The 19323-nt window shown below is 35.9% G+C and overlaps 1 protein-coding gene across 3 annotated transcripts in view; it reads left to right on the top strand.

The window, feature by feature from the left end:
* Window positions 1-19323, top strand: part of LOC149801889 (cotranscriptional regulator ARB2A-like) — a 54848-nt gene that overhangs the window by 14335 nt on the left and 21190 nt on the right. For all 3 annotated transcript variants that reach the window (XR_016420744.1, XM_089956268.1, XM_089956269.1), the window contains 5 exons: window positions 3639-3698; window positions 4443-4543; window positions 5182-5247; window positions 7194-7321; window positions 12597-12747. Coding sequence is in view for 2 of the 3 variants with exons in the window: in XM_089956268.1 (XP_089812394.1) it covers window positions 3639-3698; window positions 4443-4543; window positions 5182-5247; window positions 7194-7321; window positions 12597-12747 (506 nt within the window). In the remaining variant the exon portion in view is untranslated. The remainder of the gene's footprint in view (window positions 1-3638; window positions 3699-4442; window positions 4544-5181; window positions 5248-7193; window positions 7322-12596; window positions 12748-19323) is intronic.

Here is a 19323-nt window from a genome sequence, read left to right as displayed (position 1 = left end):
TTTGAGGTACACTGTTTTTTTCATTTGTTTCTTTTGCAAACACTAAAAAAGATTATCAGATGTGTACTTTCTTGTAGCCATAGAGCAAAACAGTTTGATTTAATTATTTGTGAAGTTTAAATTAAATATTTGAGTGCTGAATGTTTTAAAAAGATCCCTCATAATTACATACATTATTTGGGTCCCCAAGTGGCCAAGTGGTCTAAAGCACTCTCCGTTACGGATCACTGCCATCTCACCTCGGTCTACGCCAGTTTGAGTCTCAGATTCAGCCAATCAGTGTGGGTTTGTGAGAAAGCTTGCCAGTAGCTTCTCGGGGGTCGGTGGTTCTTTCCGGGGTTTTCCCAGGTTCTTCCTCCGCCATTAATACTGGCTGCCATGTATAGCCTATCGTGTGCTGAAAAATGGCGTTAAATCCCACAACAACAACAACAACATACATTATTTTATGTGCTTGGAGTGTATGTCTGTTGTTAGCTCTACCAGTGATGGACTAGAAGAACTTAAGGGATGGAATATTGTATGGCATCAATCCATTGTCTGTCATCTGTTGTCCAACTGTCCAATAGAACAAGTTGTCACCTTAGCCCAAGTAGACATCATAAGAAGACTTTAGTGAAAACCCCAAGTTGATATGACCATCTATTCAGGAGCAGTAGTGCCAACAAGATTTCCAAACTGGCTACCATGCCAACTATATTGGTAGTCAGATTGGCAAATGGTCCAGTCTTTTTTCAGAATGGATTGTGTCTATTTAGACATTTTGGGACTGAAACCGACAATAAAAATAATTAACTTATTGTTAAAATTAAAGAGTTTGACAACATACAAAAACTGTACACCTCAAAAACTGACGATTTAACAGTGGAAAGTGCTCCAGTGAAGTTGGAAATTGTATATTTGCAAAAGTACATGTTAGCAGATCTCTACTAAGATATTACAATTGAAATATATATTAGATCAACCTTAGAAAGTCATCACAATGTCCAAAGTTAAGGTGCCAAGTGTTGGAAATTTTTTTTAGGCTCTTAACACACATGTTTACCAAACTGATCAACATATATATATTATCCAAAATTGGAAAGTAAATCATCAGATAACAAAGGCACGTACTTTGTGGCAGTGGTGCAGTGTGGTGAACATGTCTGTTTGCTTGATTACATATTGGACTTAGCAACTGTTATCAGCAGTCAAAACACTTGAAACAAATCTGATATGATTAATTAGCAGTGTTTTAAATGACCTTTCTATATTAAGGTTACTCAACCCAGATATTCATGAGAGGATCATCCTTTGATTTCATTTCATCAAGTCAATTCAGTTCAATTAATGGAAGGTACTTTACCAACATAAGTGTTGGTTTCATTTATGAACTTGACAAAATTGTTGTACAGTGCATTTTTGTTCTTTATTCTCATGCAGGTGCATTGTTCTGCCTTAGTTACTTGATGTCCGTCAGACAGATTTTTGTTGAGAATTGTATTGAAGTTTAAATTGACCTGATTAAATGACAGTAATGCTACTTTAATTATTTTAATTGATTATACAGGGAACTTCCATGTGTGATATTGTGCTTGGAATGGAACAGTTAAGCTAATAAAGGTGCTTTCTATGTCTACATTTCAAAGACACAGTGTTTGTTATAATCTCATTAGAAATACCTTAGTTGGTAAATGAGGTAATCTTTACTATATAGATACAATGCATTTACACAATTTGTTTCACAAGGAAGGTAATAATGATGATTCAGTGATGAAAACTTGCATGAAAGTGGAGGGATAAAAGAAGGCTGCCATGATTTTTACAGATTTGGTTGATAATTTTCCATGGATTGATTTTACTGACTCTGAAGGAAAGTGGTTTTTGAATTTATTGTGAACAGCATCCAAAGTGGCATGGGAAACTGAAAAATTCTGAATTTAATGAACTCTCATGACAATTCGGAACCTTGCAAAGCCTGTGTGCACCACATTATATACATGACACTAGCTAGCATGTGCAGAAAATCCATGAAGTTAGAGTTTCTGACACTTCACTAGGAAAGGACATTTTAAAACTAAATGAGGATTACATGAGCAAAAAAGAAATGACAGTTCTCTTGAACACAGTATACACTCTTGTCAAATAATGAAAACCATTTTTAGATCTGGCAAAACTATGTGTATTCTGGGAGAAGAACACTGTTGAACATGGTGATAATTATTAGAACAAACTCCAGGGCAGAAGAAATTGTTCTGTCAACTGGTGAAGTTTTTAGAGAATAAATTATGGAAAGTCTGAATTCAAGTAAATTCTTGTCCATTCTTGCTGGTGGAAGTAACTTATGCTATTTTAGGGGAAAGAAAAAGGTTATGTTGTACATTGTTTTATTTTCTTTCCACTTTGATTAAAGTACTTGTACATACATTTTATTAAATCTTAAATCTAGACAAGAGATTTGAATTTTGGGAAAAATAAAAATTTAGGTTGGACAAGTGAATTTTCTGAAACCACCTGTCTTGTTTAAGTGCATGAAAAAAGGTTTGATCAGTCCTGCCATAGCAACATGTCTGATTTTTACTAAATGAAATGATGCCAATCTGACATACAATATGGTGGACATCATGAAAATCTTGTTATGTCTTCATCAAAATGCAAGGGTATAAAAATCCATTGCCAGGGACAACTAAAAACTATACCAGGCAACCATTTTTACCACTGTGATAACCTGTTTGGACAACCAAGTAATTTTTGTTTAGAAAAATTTCAGTGTTAAAAATGTTGAATTTTTATTAAAACATTTCTTGAAATATTAAAGTAGTTCTGAAGGAAATTGGTGCATATCATAGCATCAGCATACATGCATGTGCACCATTTTGAAGGGGATTGGAAACCACAACCTCATTCACTTTAGGGTGACAACTCGGATGTCATTGCTTTTATTTTTGGACATCAATGAACTGATAACAACATTGATATCTACAATATACAAGTGAACTTTGACCTGACTTTACAGTGAACAGGTTGATTGTCAGCACTGTGACATTGATTTTAAGGTCAGGGATCCTGGTTTAGGCATTTACCTGTATTTGGTTATGTGGATGCTAACACAAGCAAGTTTGAACTGGCTTTTAAAATTTAACTTTGAATAATGCCACTAAGATAACTTTTCCCCCAAAATATTACTTTGAGCTTTAGGCAAACTTTATGTCTTGATATTGTCTGAACGATATTCACTTATCTTCCATCTATGATATTAGGTTCAAAGTCACAGATCATGCTAAAGAATTTTGTACTGCAATATCTTGCAAAAACGTGAACTCAAAGATCAGAAAAGAGTTTTGTTACCAGTCTAAGAGTTGGTATGTTCAACTTTCTAAATAATATCAGAGATGGTTTTGGTACTTAGAGCTGTTTTCAGCACCCAAAAAAGTAGAAATGGTCTTATCATGGATTTCTGGAAATTCTTTTTCGGCCATTAGAATGTCAGTTCTTTAAAGGGATTCTTGTTTGGGATACTGGTTTCCTCATTGATAAGTAATTTTTCATGTGTGTGTTCTTCTCAGTTAATTAATGAAATAATTTGAGATAATCATACTCATGTATAATTTATATTATATGGCACAACTTTCTTTATCTTCAACTTTTTTTTTTTGTAGATGAACCAGAGTATGAATTTCCAGACACTTTGGAGGGTTTTGGATACAGATTTAATAAAGGTAAAGCATGTTGCATAGGCTGAAACCTTTTTTATTCTTGCACGATTGTTGCTTTAAAGTTATGGTGATTAGTTTTGTGTAACACTTTAAAGATGAGTTTGATGATAACATCATTGCCAAGTCTGCAAAGAAAAAATCAGAGATTTATTTCTTAAATTTCTACAAAATATACATGAACCATGTTCCAAGCAAAGAAGTAAACTTATTTTAAATTTTGTAAATGATCAGATTTGTCTGATTGTAAATATAAAAAATGTAACCTAATAAATGACTATTTTTTTCATTTGTATTCTCACTGAAAGATTGGTATTAGCTGCTGTTTTATGAGGATTGTATAGATTTTAGTTGGCAAGTTGTACTTTCTTAATATATTAAAACATCATTTATTGTCCAGATATTTCTTTTCAAAAACATATAAACAATCAGACAAAGAGTATTTTTCATACTATTATCATCTTTCCATAAAATCACATTTCTGGAGTTAATCAAGGGCTTCAATTGAGACCAAGTAATTTTTAGCTTCACTGGTTAAAGCTGCCAGTAGAGCATTAGACCATTCTAGGGACTCTTGTTCAAGATACAGTAAAACATCAGTAACACCAACATCAATCCCAGAAATACTTGCTATCACTTGCCCAACTGCAGCCTAAATCCCTCTCAAAAGTTTCGAGCTTATAGCACTGTTATTTTTCAAAGCTCTGTGGTCACTTTATCTGCATTAATTTGCCCTATGTAACTTTACAGAGGGTCAGCTGAGAAAAATTGATACAGATGAATTATTTGAGTTCAATGTCCAAGAGGGGAACTACAGTTATAATCAGAAACATTACAATGCCTTGGGAGATGTGAGTATCAACGAGTGTAGCACATCTTTATCTCAGGTAGTGGCATGAACACTAAATAAAATCTCCTTGGAAATTTAGTAATCATAATATATTTAATGTTAAGTAATAATAGTTGTTTCTTTGGTAGTAAACCAGACTGGACATAAATGGTAGTAAACCAGACTGGACAGAAAAGGTAGTAGACCAGACTGGACAGAAATGGTAGTACTCCATACTGGACAGAAAAAGTAGTAAACCAGACCGGACAGAATGGTATAATAATCTCTCAACAACGATCAGATAATGAACTAATAATAATAATGTTAATAATTATGGTAATATCAGTCCAGAGACATAGTTATTACCACTTGTTAGAAATACAGTATAAAATATTTGTCAACCATTTTGACATCACACACTGTCTAGCACTCTTTAATTAAAACAGAATTACTAATGTTCACTAGTAAAACCAGCACAAAGTAGGAGAGTTTGAAAAACAAACAGTGAGAGATGAATTTAATTTTTCTTTTACTACTCCTAAATAAATTGTATCATGTCCATGTGTCCTAGTGCAGATTCTGAATTTACACAAACTCTTGATAAGTCTAGTTTCCTGATTGATCTTGCCTGCTTTTTATTGACTGCCCTTTAATTTTCAGGTCTTAACAGACTATATCTATAACATGATGGAGACAGAACAAAATATGAAGAGAGAGTATCTACCGGTATGTTGGATACTTTTTATAATGTGAAGGGTAGCATAAGGGTTCCATTTTATGTTCAGTCACTAATGTGGAATGTAAAAGGGGGAGTAGATGTTCCTTTTCATCCATTGACACTAATGTTAAATTTGTAAGGGTGCATAGAGGTTCCTGTTAGACTATGAGCTTGTTGTCTCATCAGGGTTATGTGCATGAACAGGCCAAGGACTGGTGTTTTATATATAGTGTATACTCACTTATAAGACAAGTCATTCTGCAAACTGCAAAGACCCAAATCTACCAATGCATAATGCACTGGCAGATCTGGTTCTGTGCATAGTATGAGTAATCGGTAGAACAAACAATATAGGCCCTAATCTGCAGGTGGATTATGATGGGGGAGATCAGGATCTTTGTTGTTTGCAATTTGACTCAATGTATAAATGGGTATATATGTTATCACAGAAGATAGCATTCAACTTATGGCATGGGTGCACATTTGTCTCCCCTGTCACACTTTGCTGCCATAACTGGAGACCATTTTGATGTTTGGACCCTATGAAGGGATCATGTCTTGGTTACTGAATTAAGTAAATGTTTTCAAAGATGGAATAAGGAAGGAGAAAGCATGTAATGGAAGATTCATATTTAATGTTTAAATGTTAGTTTATATATTTAATTGTATCTGTTTCAAGCAATCTGAATATATGTCTTCACGTTTTTGCTTTAGTAATTATTTTTGAAAAAATTTCAATAGATCTTTCTTTCAGGAAAAAAATAATGCCTGGAGATTATAAAACTATGAGCTTGAGATTTATCATTAATCAATCAAAAAGGGTGCACAGGACCAAGTTTTATCATTAGTCAATCAAAAAGGGTGCACAGGACCAAGTTTTATCATTAGTTAAACAATAAAGGGGTAACAAGTCTAAAATTTACAGGACTGAGACTGAGATAATTACTTGAAACTCCAAACTGGTATATTGTGAATTCACCAGTATTCATGGGGACCAGTTTCCATGGGGTACCAGTTCTCGTGATATACAAGTTTCATGGGTACCGATCTCTGAAAACTTTGTGATAGCTACAAACTATGAATTTAAATTGTATCAGACCTAAATTCTTCTGTTGGAACAAAAGGACCTTCACCCTCTTTCTCCACAAATTTGTGAACCCCCCCCCCAAAAAAAATGTATCTGTTGTAAGACCACAAAAATTGATTACCGTAAAAAAAATAGAATTACATTATCAGGGGGTGTTTTAAATAATTTCATGTAATTTATATATCAATCTAGTTACTTTGTGAATATAAAGTACTTCTGAAAATTTTGAAATTTAAATATAGACGGAACTATGATTTTATTGCTATTGATTCTGGATTCAAATTCTTAGTTTTTACTTGTCCTGGACAGTTTTATGAATTTCAGGCCAGAGCACAGCATGCTAGTTTTTTTAATGTTACTCCCAGTCTTTAAAATCACTCTGGCAATAAGTATTGGTCTATTGATAAATCCTTATTTTACCGCTCAGATGTTGGTCAGCACTTGCTAGTGTGGATTTCATAACCACAGGTCCAGACAGTTATCTGTCTTTATGTGGGGTAATTATTATAAATCATCTAACTTGTATTTTTAAACAGTTTTTTTGTCTATACCAAGTCTGTCTTTGTTGTCAGAACTTATTAAATGGGAGATGATGATTGTCAGGGAAAAATATATCACCAAACATAGACTAAATGAATGGGTTTATGATTATCAATGAGTTAGGATGAAAATAAATTATTAAACCAGCAATTTCTAAGCATCACAAATTTCCTGGGAAATATAGGGCGGCAAATGTCACCTCATGGTTGGGGCCTTGAAATGTGGTATTTTTAATTGGCAATTTGATCTGATGTCACTTGTCACCAGATTGATGTCATAGACTGATAATAGTTTAATGATTCAGAATTTTATTTTGACCACTTACAGAGAGATGCAGGTGATGATGAACCCAGAAGCTTTGTGTTTGTGAGTAACGACATTAGAACAAATGCAGACAAATTGATGATTCTTGTACATGGATCAGGAGCTGTCAGAGCTGGACAGTGGGCAAGAAGGTTTTACTCTCCTCACACACTCCATACCACCACAAAATTTGCACCACTAAACAGAGCAAATCAATACATATACCAAAGGTCATTAAAAAATTCAAATACAAATAGGCTTAAAGTCGTTAAAGTTTGTCAGGAATTTGGTAAATTTTCACACTAAGTTTTATTGCATGTCAGTATTCATGAAATGGATCATTTCCAGACAGTAACTGGCATACATTTCTATAATATGGCTGTGCTCGGTTTTAATACCCCACTTGGAGCATATAACTTTGATGCATTCATTGGTAAACAATTTGCACCTTTTTATGGTTCATTACATGCTTTAATTGTTTTTAATTGTTGTTACAGGTATACACTTGTGAGTAGGTGTATCAAGTGTTAACAATTTAAGTTCTCCAAAGACCTATTGTATTGTATATATAAACCTCCCAGTGCCTCCTCAAGTTGGTCACAAAGGAATTGGTCCACTGTTTTGTGGAAGAATTCAAAACACAGGGAAAAATTTCTGATCTATTGACATGGATGTGATGCAAGTTCATGCTCCCACTTTTCAGCATCAGGGTTGACCAAAGTCCCTTCCATTTTTTTCCACATAGACAGGCAGTTTTCCATCCAGTTTACCTGTTGTCTATATCATAATCTACCATCTTGGCTCCTGATCAGTCCATCCAGTTGAATGGCTGCCTAAAGCCACCTTTTATCAGAGGAGATCTTCCTTCTTTTGTTTGGCAGTGTGGCCATCATCGAGAGGCTCCCAGCTTTGAATACCCTCCCCATATAACCCTCCCCAACACCTCATTTTGCCAGTTTGATCATCACTTCCTTTGCAAGAGGTTTCCTTGCCACCCTGCTGATAAGAATTTGGGATGTGCTGACTTAGACCATCTTCCTTCCTTGATCCTTTGTTGTCCATGGTAGATCCAGCATTCTCTGCATTCACTGAAATCAAAACCAACCTTTTTAAAAACAGTTTCTAAAGTCTTGTTGAATCACTGACATTTTGCAAGGCTTGGAAAGGCTCCTTCAAGACACAGGTGTCAGTAGGCTGTACTTTACACAGTGATAATTCCATCAACTTTAACCTGGCATATTTAGAAGGCACATGTTGGTCTTTTACAGTGAAGTCCTAGCTGTCAACAAAGACATCAGAAGTACCTGGGATGTTGACAGATTTCTCCTAGAGCATGTAGTGTAAACCCTTTTCAGCATGTAACAACTTGTTTGCAACATTGTAACAATTGATGCTATGCTCAGCTTGGTTTCAGTATCCCAAGCATAGCCTTAACATTTTCTACATTTGATATGTAGTCTTAAAGTCATATCATATATTCAGTAAGGCAGCTCAGTACTCAGTCTCTAATACCATTACTGAATACCAAGTATGCCCAGTGTTGTTTGAGAGGGTCGTGGGAAATATTACCTTACAAATGTTCAATCTCAGCATCCCTTTGTAGTAAGCTCCAAAATAATTCTTTTGCTCTTGCATCAACTAGGATTCCTTGTCAACAAGGAAAGTTTCTATTTCATTCAGTCCAAGCTCTCTACATCTAGGAATGAGTTCAAAACCTCATTTGCTTCTGAGTTTGTCTTGTCATAGAACATACATTGAGGATTACCCTGGTGTTTCCTTCCTCCAGTTGAGGAATCATATCTTAGCTTGGGAATTTCTTCACCACTTGTGTATTCTGAATGCAGCTGTCAACTCTTCCTTCCTGCACCACCAGTTCATAAAGCTGCACAGATCATCCTCCTATCTGCAGGTTATACCATCATAGGAAATGGGAGGACCTGCTTCCAGTTCATGGTAGGAATCTTACTGAAGGATCACCTGCTAGATATCAGAGTTTACACTGGAACCAGGACAACTGCTGGTATTATGGCACTTCTGTCATGCCTTCCTTTCAGGTGAGTGGGTTTTGTCTCCCTCAGGAGTGTTCCTAATGTCAGTTTATTGGAGATAAAGGCCACAACAAATGTCTTCTAAACATGGTAGGTGATGTCAGGAAAATGCACTTTCATTCTTCCTGTAATCTCAACTATCATTTATTATCGCAGATGGCAAGAGGGAGAGAGAGCCCTTTCCTCTGACATCTGCTTTCCCATTTGTGAGTTTCTCAGGTAGCAGTCTCATTGATAAATACAGAACTTAAATCCACTGCATCCCAAGCATGCTCGGGTTCCCAGTGGACTTGACATACCAATGGAATCAACTGATCTTTGCTCCTTGGTCCTTTAACCAGTAGTTGAATCTTTACTTGCAAAGTGCAATGGGGTCACCTTTTTTATGCTTATCCTTTCAGTGAAGTGGAACACTGAGCTCCTGACCATTGTCATGCCAGTCACAGATATGAAATGTATAGTAGCCAGTGCCCTTTTCACTAGATGGAACAGTATTGCTAAACACACTTTATCTTTGCTTCTCAGATTCCCATGTCATGTTTAAGTGAGGGAACCTGTATGCTGACAAAACTCGGTGACTTATCTCAAGTGGGAATAATGAATCAGCTCCCTTCTCAATTAGCAGTGGAAATTCCCATAACAGCCCATCTTTCTTGGTGCATGCTGAGTTGAATCTGATTGCAAGTTTCCATTTTGAAACTGGATATATTGAACTTGCACACCTGGCTCATATCAAGCAAGCCCTCAGGAAGAAACATGACTCAGATGAAGCTGGGAACAGAATTGCTTGAGTAAGACAGATCACCACTTTGAAAGTCTGTGAGTACATATGTCTCTTGAAGCATCAGTACCACAAATAGCTTACCATCTCCTGTGCTTTTTGAGAAGAAATTAGCTCCCATCCCAATGCAGGGCTCCCATTCTAAAATCTCAGATAAGTACACACATAGAGGGAAGATATAGGCCAGAACCACGTCCTTTTCATCTTTCTGATGAATTTTGAATTGTTTTGACCAAATCACTGGAATCTTCCATTGGTTCTTGTATGGTTAATTAAGGCAATCTTTAAATCAAATTCCAAGTCTTCATGACTCAATTCTTATACAAGATCTGCTTCCTTGTCACCTTAGTGACTGTTCCGAATCAGCAATGATAAAGGCCATGTCATATGACTCTAAAACTATATGCTGTTCTGCCACAATGGTTTGAGTTCTCTCATGACTGCCCTATTTTATTCATGGGGATCAGCTCATCGTCTTGACATCACTGAATACATTGGACCCTTTATCTCTGAGTTGTTATCAGGACCACATCAGAGCATCATATTGGTTTCTGAAGTGAACTGAGCCAGTCAGAAGAGGGAGATATGCTTGTTCTTACTCCTCAGATAAGGAAGGGATGATGTTTTCGCTCAGTTTTCATTGTTCAGGATATGCTGGGTAATTTAAAAATCAAGTTGGATTTCATACACTTATCATTTCATACACATATCAGCTCATGAGGTTAGGCAGTTGCCATTAGCATGGCATTTGAGTCCTTCATAACTGACATCATCTGAGGAAGGCCAGAGATGGCATTCTCACTCTTTTACCTCACAGATATTTCCTTCTAATGGATTTAGTTTGATCTGGTGGGACATATACCAGCAGCACAAAAAGCTGCCTTGCCAAGTCATTCATTAGCTTCACAGAACACTGGTTGTTCTACTTCCAGCAGATTTTCCAGAGTGACAACTTTTCCTTTAGATTGCATCCATGCATAAATCTTATGCTCTACCCAGTCTGTGCATCACACATGCACTTCAAGCTGATGTACATATATTAGGTTACCAGAGGCACCAGTAACTCCAGGATAAGGGGATGTAACTCCAATCTCCTTCATCCTCTTACCTGATCTACTGGTGTCGTATTATTGGGTAACATATTTGAAGACTAGAAAACAATCTTGCAGAATAAAATATGCTTTTGATAATACCCAATCATAATACAGGCACATCCTTCCATGTCTCGCCCTCCAGTTACAGTCATATTCCTGGAAGACCATGCACACCCAGTCCAAGAGTAACTGATGATTGACAGGATATACTGTACTTCCATATGACCAAGTAATAGAAAAGAGTGACAAGGAACAAGCTTTGTAAAATTTAACAAAAAGCTTATTTCCCTATGATACAAAGTAAAAATGCAAAAGAAGGAACATACGTTATTGTGAATTAAATCCCAATTAATCTTAGAATTACAGGCACAAGTCCTAATGATTATTGTTCTGAATAAACTTTAGTGGAAACCCAAAGTTAAATCCAGCACTGAAAGTGTTGATGTGCCTGTGGTGGCTCGTGTAGTGGTGATGTGCAAGCATTCTTTTGGTGGATCACAATGATGCAATCCAAGAGTATATCCTTATTTAAAATTTCAATATAAATTCAAACTCTATTTCTAAGAATGTTATTTTTTATGGGCACTCTGTATTTCCAGTGAATAAATAATTTGAATAAATAAAATTCAGCCAAGTGAAGTACTGAACACAACAATAATACAATAAATTCTGCTAAGATCTTAAAACAATAATAATTAATTATATAGTCCTCTAACTGACCTCAGGTCACAGTTATCATTTTCGACAAAAAAAAATTATCTAATGAAATGTTTCCTTCTGTAAGGCACCAAATGTTTACAAGATAAAGATAAAATAGATGTCTGTTTCTAAAATTATAATATAAAATGTAGTAAGCAACATGTAGACCATGCATTTCATGGGGAATTTCCAAAGTTCTAGACTAAGAATGAGATAAAGATGTTTCCTACAAAACCAAAATCAATGATTCAGGTTTGGACAAGATCAAGTCCAAAATACAATTAATAACAATGGCCATCTTGAAGATCGTGGTGCTTCTAGTTTTGGATGGTTGGTCAAATCAGTGTTGTGCTTTTACATAAAGACTTGTTATGATGTCTGGTTGGTTCTAAGTGGAAATAATGCCAATATGAAATCCAGTATGCACATCATGGCATTCATCATGAAACTCTTGCTATTGTTACTCCTTGAAAATTGAAAGTCCTAACAGCACAAGAGTTGGTTCTAAATGATTTCCTATTGGTCCTAAATGTAAATGGTGCCTGTCTGAAATCCAGTATGTCAACCAAAGCAGCTGATTTGCAAAAACTTGTTTTTGCAGAATAATATCAGAGATGGTTTCAGCACTCAGGAGTTAAAAGGAAGAAATAGTCATTTTTTGAATTCCTGGAAATTCTCTTTTGCCAGTAGGGCATCAGTCCTTCAAGGCATTCTTATTGTATGAGTGAAATAGGCAAGTCACAACTTTCTGCAGTGTACTCCTGAGTGTCTATGTACATCAGTTTCATTGTTGTTTCTCGTGCAGATTAATCATAAATGAGGGCTTGGACAAAGGAACCCAGCTTCCATACATAAGATGGGCCCATGCGCAGGGATATAGTGTCATTGTTGCTAATACTAACATCAACACTGAAGAAAAACCCATTTCAAAGAAGAAAAAGCCCATCCCAATTAGGGTAAGTGGACATTATTGTGTAATCTATCATGTATCAAAATGCCAGTTATTGATGAGAAATTGACAGGTAGATACAGTGTTATATACAGTGACCCCCCCCCCCCCAACATTTCCTGTATTTAACAGAATCAAAACTTTTTCATGATATGTGGTTGATTGGGAGCTTCCCAATCCAAGCCAGGTAATCTGTCACTTAACTTACACCTCAAACATTGATGCAGCATGTTTTGGTGAAATGAATTTGTTGCAGAACAGGTTAAAAATTGTGGTTGGGATGACATAGGTGATAGAGAGCCCAGGTAGTGTTAGGTTGGTTCTGGGTCCAACTCCTGGTGTATCATTGCCTTTGTGACAGTAGTGTCATCAGAACCATGCTTTGTCAATGTTACTTGGATCTTCTTGTATTTCAGACAGTGGAGTAAAGATAACTAAAGTTTATGGCAGGGCTTTTGTTAATGGACTTAATGGCATATTATTATATGCCTGACTTCGTAGGATGTCTGGACAGCCTTCAAACTTTCTTCTACCTCTTTTCCTAGATAGGAAACTCTTATCCTTCCAGATGCAGTAACCAAAGGCAATTAATTGTGCCTGTTTATAGTACCATGAAAAGAAACAGTGTTGACTCACACATCATTTCCATCATATCACCTATAATTACTGTGTCAGTCAAGTGTGGACATAAATAAGAGTACCACTAAGTCTAAAGTCTAAGTCATTGATAAGTCTGATATAAGTAGATTGTATGTTTTAGTAAATTTACTTCCAGCTATATTATCCACTGCCACTAATACTCAAAAGAATCCATGCCAACTTCGTGCTTTAAGAACATGTGCAGAAATGTTGACCATTTGACCATAAGTGTTGCGAAAACTACCCTTAAATTATGGGCTTATAAAATAGTAGCCAAAAATATGAAAATGTGATCATAATGGTCAAGCCAGAAATATTGGCTTTTGCAGGCTTCATATTAGATTCAGTGGAATTGACAAACTTTACAGAAGTGTCTCAGTTGCTTTTATTTGCACATTTTTGTTGTGCAAAACACTAGTTTGATCAAGCAGTTGCTTATGGCTTTTTTCTATAAAAAGTTGATATTAAGAAAGCAAAATTTTTTTAAGGCCTTCTGCTTCTTAAAATGTTCAAAACAATTTGAAGTATAAAAAGGAATATTCACATTCTTGGAATAAATAAGGAATGGAAGTTACATTTAATGGACGTAATGTTAGATGATTGGTTTTGCCATGTGAAATTTAGAAAAAGAAAACAATAATTGCATCAAGTTTTTAGATCTAGCAAGATGCCATGGAGTTTAAAGATGTTTGGAATTGTAGTCTATGAAACTTGTACTTGAGGTCAATAATACTGAAGTGTACGTTACAGACTTTTGCCTTCGCTGCATCAGATGACACTTATGAAGTTATGAAATGCAAACCTTCCAAGTCGACAATAGCAGTACATGATATTTCATTGCACCTTACTGAAAATTGGTCTAATTTATTGAAAAAGATCGACTGCCTTGTTCAGATGTTTTGTAATGGTTGACAGGTCTGCATGTATTTTGGAACTCAGAGTTAAAGGGACAGTATGGCTGACATTGACTGCTGACAATTAAAAATATATATTTACCAACATAACTTGGTGAAAGACATTATAGTAAACTTGTAACTTTCAGCTGTGCTGAGGCTGGCAATGCTCAGTCTGGCTGAATATTGTCATACCTTTGTAAGACTACCTCTTCAATTTAACAGGAGTAGATAAAGTTTAAGGACTTGAGATGATAAACACTTAACTGATCAAGTAGTCCATGCATATTAGAAATAGTCTTTTCTTGAATTCTTGGAATTATTAATGGTCTGGTTAATCAGGAACTTAAATTTTGTGTGTGTTGTTTTTGTTGTTGGGGGTGTCGTAAATTAGTAGAGTTATCTCAATTTTTTGTGTTGTTTTTGTTGTAAGGGGTCATAAATAAGTAGAGCTATCAGTTGTAAAACACTTTAAGCTATCCAGAGGTACACTTCATCATCTATATAATACATTTATGTCAATAAACATTTTCAAATCAGTGATAAAAAAAATCAAATGGTCCAATGCCCAGGGACCCTTTAATTTTAGATTGGGCTCTGTATTTTAAGTGAGGTGACCATTGGGCTTGTCAGATAAAAAGTATAATTTGCCTGAGAAAACTTTGTTCATGCTAATGAAATGCAGAAATTTATCTTCAGGCTGTTGAAAGACTTGTAAATTATAAATATTTATCCCCATGTTTGCCTCTTACCCTTGATGAAGGTCATCTACTTATCATACTTTTTTTGAATGCTGTAGACTTGGTGTATGAAACAAATCGTGTGACCTGTGAATGTGGAATGGATTTCCTGGGTTACCTCTAAGTAGTATTTACTTGGCTTTTGCATACATGTGATTCTGCTGGAGGTAGGACAAAATATCATTTTGGATATTTATGTGCAGTAGGGAAACCAGCCAGAACCAGTCTGATGGGCACTGGAACTGTTCCAGCAATGTGAGGTGTGGCTGTATAATGGGAATAATGCTAGCATGAATACACAGCAGACTGTTAATTGATTAATTTATAATTGTAATCTGGAGAGTTTGGGCCAATAGAGCGATGTGTACTGAGGTATTTTAAGTAATAAAGGGATTGTGGTTGTGTTGGCTTTTGAGTCTTTGAATAAAAATTGGTAAAAGGAAAGAGTGAGTAAAAATGATTTGTGCAAAACGCTTGAGTATTTACAGTGTGACCCTGCAAAAAACACGGTAGCTGGGAGCCATAGAACCCAACCGTGTTATAGGCCGAAGCGTGTTATAAGCAGCCAGGTCAGTTTAGCTGAAGAAAATGATGCATGTACGCCAGAAAATTTGCGATTTGGGTGGGATAGGTAAATATTAAATGCAGGCAGTAAAATACATGCTTCATTGGTATTGGTACAGTTACCATCTTAAATTGATGCATATTAAATGGGAAATACACCAGTAGTGAAAACAGAGATGGCATATATTATATTTTACTTTATTTAGAGAACCACAGATCGGTACATGTGTGTTCTGTTGATATATACATGTCTAATGTATAGCATGAATAAAGTATCAACACCGTGTACTCACTCGCAAATCTCATCACATACACCGCTCCATCGATAACTCGCGCCCGGATACCTCGCGATCCCTCTTATAACGCGGTGTCCGTCTTGGCTCCCGATTTTTTCCAGAGAAAATGTATTTAAAATATCTTTAAAATATGCTGAACATGATAAAATTACGATAAGAATTGATACATTGCTCGTTTTATCATCAAAAATGGTGATTAATGCCCGTAAAAATATAATCCATATTTTGAAATTTGCAAGTTCTAAAGAAGAATTAATTTCAGAGATCTCAAAAACGCTTAATTACGTGTATTTGGACGCCAATTTTTGATCTGGGACGCAGAAAATCACTGAGGCGGGACTCCTCCGTACGCATGTAATAGGTGCGCGGGAAAATTCAAAGATTTGCCGGTCCTGTTTCAGCCACCTGCTTTGTGGGAAAATGTGTTGATCAGTTAACTGTGCTGATATTTACAATGACAGAATACAGTGACTGAAAGACTCTTTGATGTACTGTTGCCATTTTATAAGAGTACATTAAAAAAAAAAGAACATGATGCAACAGCTAGGCGGCTAGTTCAAAGGCTTTGACTAGCAGCCGAGTGAGAAAAAATGTACTGATATTTAGTGATTGAATTCAGAGGCAGAAAGACCCAGTTTTAAAATCCTAGCGAGACCTCTGTTTAAAGATATCATATATTATGTAAGTTTTTATGATAAATAGTTGTCAGTATACTGTAAATAAACAGTCTGGTGAAATAGCGATCAATGAAAACTTCTGGTAAATGCTAACAGGTGGCAACAGAGAATGAAATAAACACCAGTTAAACGTCTTCCTGTGTGAAAGTCACGTTCTAATCCTTTAATTCCGTTTCAGTGTAAACATTATAATCCCAACATATTCTGTTCATTGAAAACATGAAAAGAGTCAATCGACCGTCACATCGAAACCCGTGAGTACTTCTGTGAAAACCTAATTACATGTACATGCCGGCTTTGTTTTGATCAACAACTTGGGAAAGTGTTTGTTTCATTAAAAAAAAAAATCGATTACAAGAGACCTCGGGTGCTGGATTAAGGGTCTTGGAGCTGCCTTTGACGTAAAGCAAAACAGTAACAGAGTCAACGACGATGATAGTGACTTCGAATGTTTCAGTGAAACTGATGTCATTAATGCCGAGGCTGTTTGGGAGAAATTCGTACAGACTCATGGTCCTGAGATGGGCGTTTCTCTTGATATGGAGGAGTGGATTTGTGCTGACAATGATAGCCCCACAGCCGAATACATGTCAGATGAAACTATAATTATTTCTATAGCGAACAAATTTGCAGCAGAAGACGATTCTAACTGGAGTAACACAAGTGTTGAAAGTGATGAAGACGCAGATGTTGCACCCCACCCCCACCCCTCTGCACAGGAAGCAATCAAATATTTTGATATTGCCATAAGGTGGCTGGAGACCCAAAATGTTGACTACGTAAAGCTCATGCAGTTGAGAAATCTGAGGGATTTTGCTCGGCGGCAGAGAAACCTAGAGTAACACACACACAAAAATAACTTATGTTTTTCAAAAAGTGAATTGATATTTGTCAATCGTGGCACAAACGGCAAGTATTAACTTGTTCTAATTTACGTTGTTTTAAATTTGTAGACCAACTAAATATGTTAGTACTGATTAACCCTTGTTTTTTTTTTCCATTTTACTTCTATCACATTCAAATCTATTTATCTATCTATCGTTCGATCGACACTGTTTCTCGAAAAGAGTCGATCTTTTGTATATAAAAAAACGTCTAATTTGGATCAAACAATAAAACTAGAATGTATCCAATTCAGCATAAAAATTAGTGACGTAGTACACAATGTGTTAAGTGGTACACGTGTCAAGCGAACGGAAACCACGTGGAATAATGTTTTCGATGATCGCCTCAATATACTGTAATTTATCCTGAAATTAATGTTGTCCTATGAGGAAATAATAAAGTACACCTTTATAAAGAGATATTTATGAACAGTTAATCTCAGAACGATTATAAAGTGAGTATTCAACAGTATAATCTGCCTACCCCCCCCCTTATTTCTCCGTTATGTCGTCAATCACTTTATTGGTTTTGGGCTTATTTTATAGGTCCCTCGATAACTCGCACCTCACTTATAGTGCGGTCGATGTTTCTGGACCCGGATGTGCGCGAGTTATCGAGGGAGTGGTGTACATTGATCCACAATACAAGTAATTCCATCAAAAAAATGCACACACATATTTAAAATATCCAGTAATTTTGTCACAGGTCATATAGGTCTGAATTCAGTGGATAAAAACGTAACAAATGATTGAGCACATTTACTTTTCAGTACGTCCCAAGTCGGTAAAAGTAAGTTTGCTTTTTAAGCTGCCGTTAGTTGTGTTCATAAGCATAAACTTTTTCCCTGCAGAAAGGAAACTTTCACGGCACAGTAAATGTGTTCCACTCAAGTTGGAAAATGAAAAATCCATCAGATTCCATTGCTTTCGCTTAAGTTTGGTACTGACTTCCTCTGAAGAAAAGTTCTTTGTTTTTATTTAAGATTGTAGTTGGCTTTCTTTGATGAAAGGTGCATGTGTTATTGAAATCACCACTAAAGGACAGCTTTGGAGAACCAAACATATGCCCATTTTTTATTGTGGCGGCAAATAACTGTATTGCATGATTGAGACTGATTTTTTTTCCATTTGCTGAATACGTTTTCATAACAGTTGGTGCTTCAAAGGTAATGTTTTCTTTGAAATTTCAGCAAAGTATTTTATCTGGGTACATTTTTAAAAAAGGAATTGGCCGTAGTTTGGTTGATTGTAGTTACCTTTCCTCCCTGCCTATTGAATAGACCAACAAAATGTTTATAAGAGATTTTGTTTTACATTTGTGGTAGCAGAGTGATGCTGCCTTCCACACATGCATCATAAATATAACAAAGGGTTTGGTTGATTGTAGTTACCTTTCCTCCCTGCCTATTGAATAGACAACAAAATGTTTATAAGAGATTTTGTTTTACATTTGTGGTAGCAGAGTGATGCTGCCTTCCACACATGTGCCATAAATATAACAAAGGGTCAACGAACAATAGAGTCACAGGTGTTCTGGTCTGATGACATGGATTAGTACAGAAAATGTGAGTGTTCTGAAGGATTTAATTCTGAGTGAAAAGAAGAGGAATTTTACTTACCATCCACACACAAATGTCAGTCTATGTAAATATATTAATTACTAGCGAGCAGTCAAAAATCTGATGAAAGATTACGAGATAATGCCTCATCTGGTTGATCTCCACTACCAGAAATGTCAACAACAGAAAAAGCGGATATCTCACAACATACAGCACTCATGCTCAGTGTCAACGTTAGAAGATTATCATATAACAATGCACTGTTAAGATGGTTTGTCAATATGGACAAAGAAATTGTTTATGTAACAGTAGATAAATTTCAGTGCATTTT

The sequence above is a fragment of the Sinohyriopsis cumingii genome, chromosome 4 (genome assembly GCF_028554795.1).
Source record: "Sinohyriopsis cumingii isolate HCF-2022 chromosome 4, ASM2855479v2, whole genome shotgun sequence".
NCBI lineage: Eukaryota > Metazoa > Mollusca > Bivalvia > Unionida > Unionidae > Sinohyriopsis > Sinohyriopsis cumingii.
The sequence above is the reverse complement of the archived record's forward strand: the minus strand, read 5'-3'. Positions and strand labels throughout refer to the sequence as shown.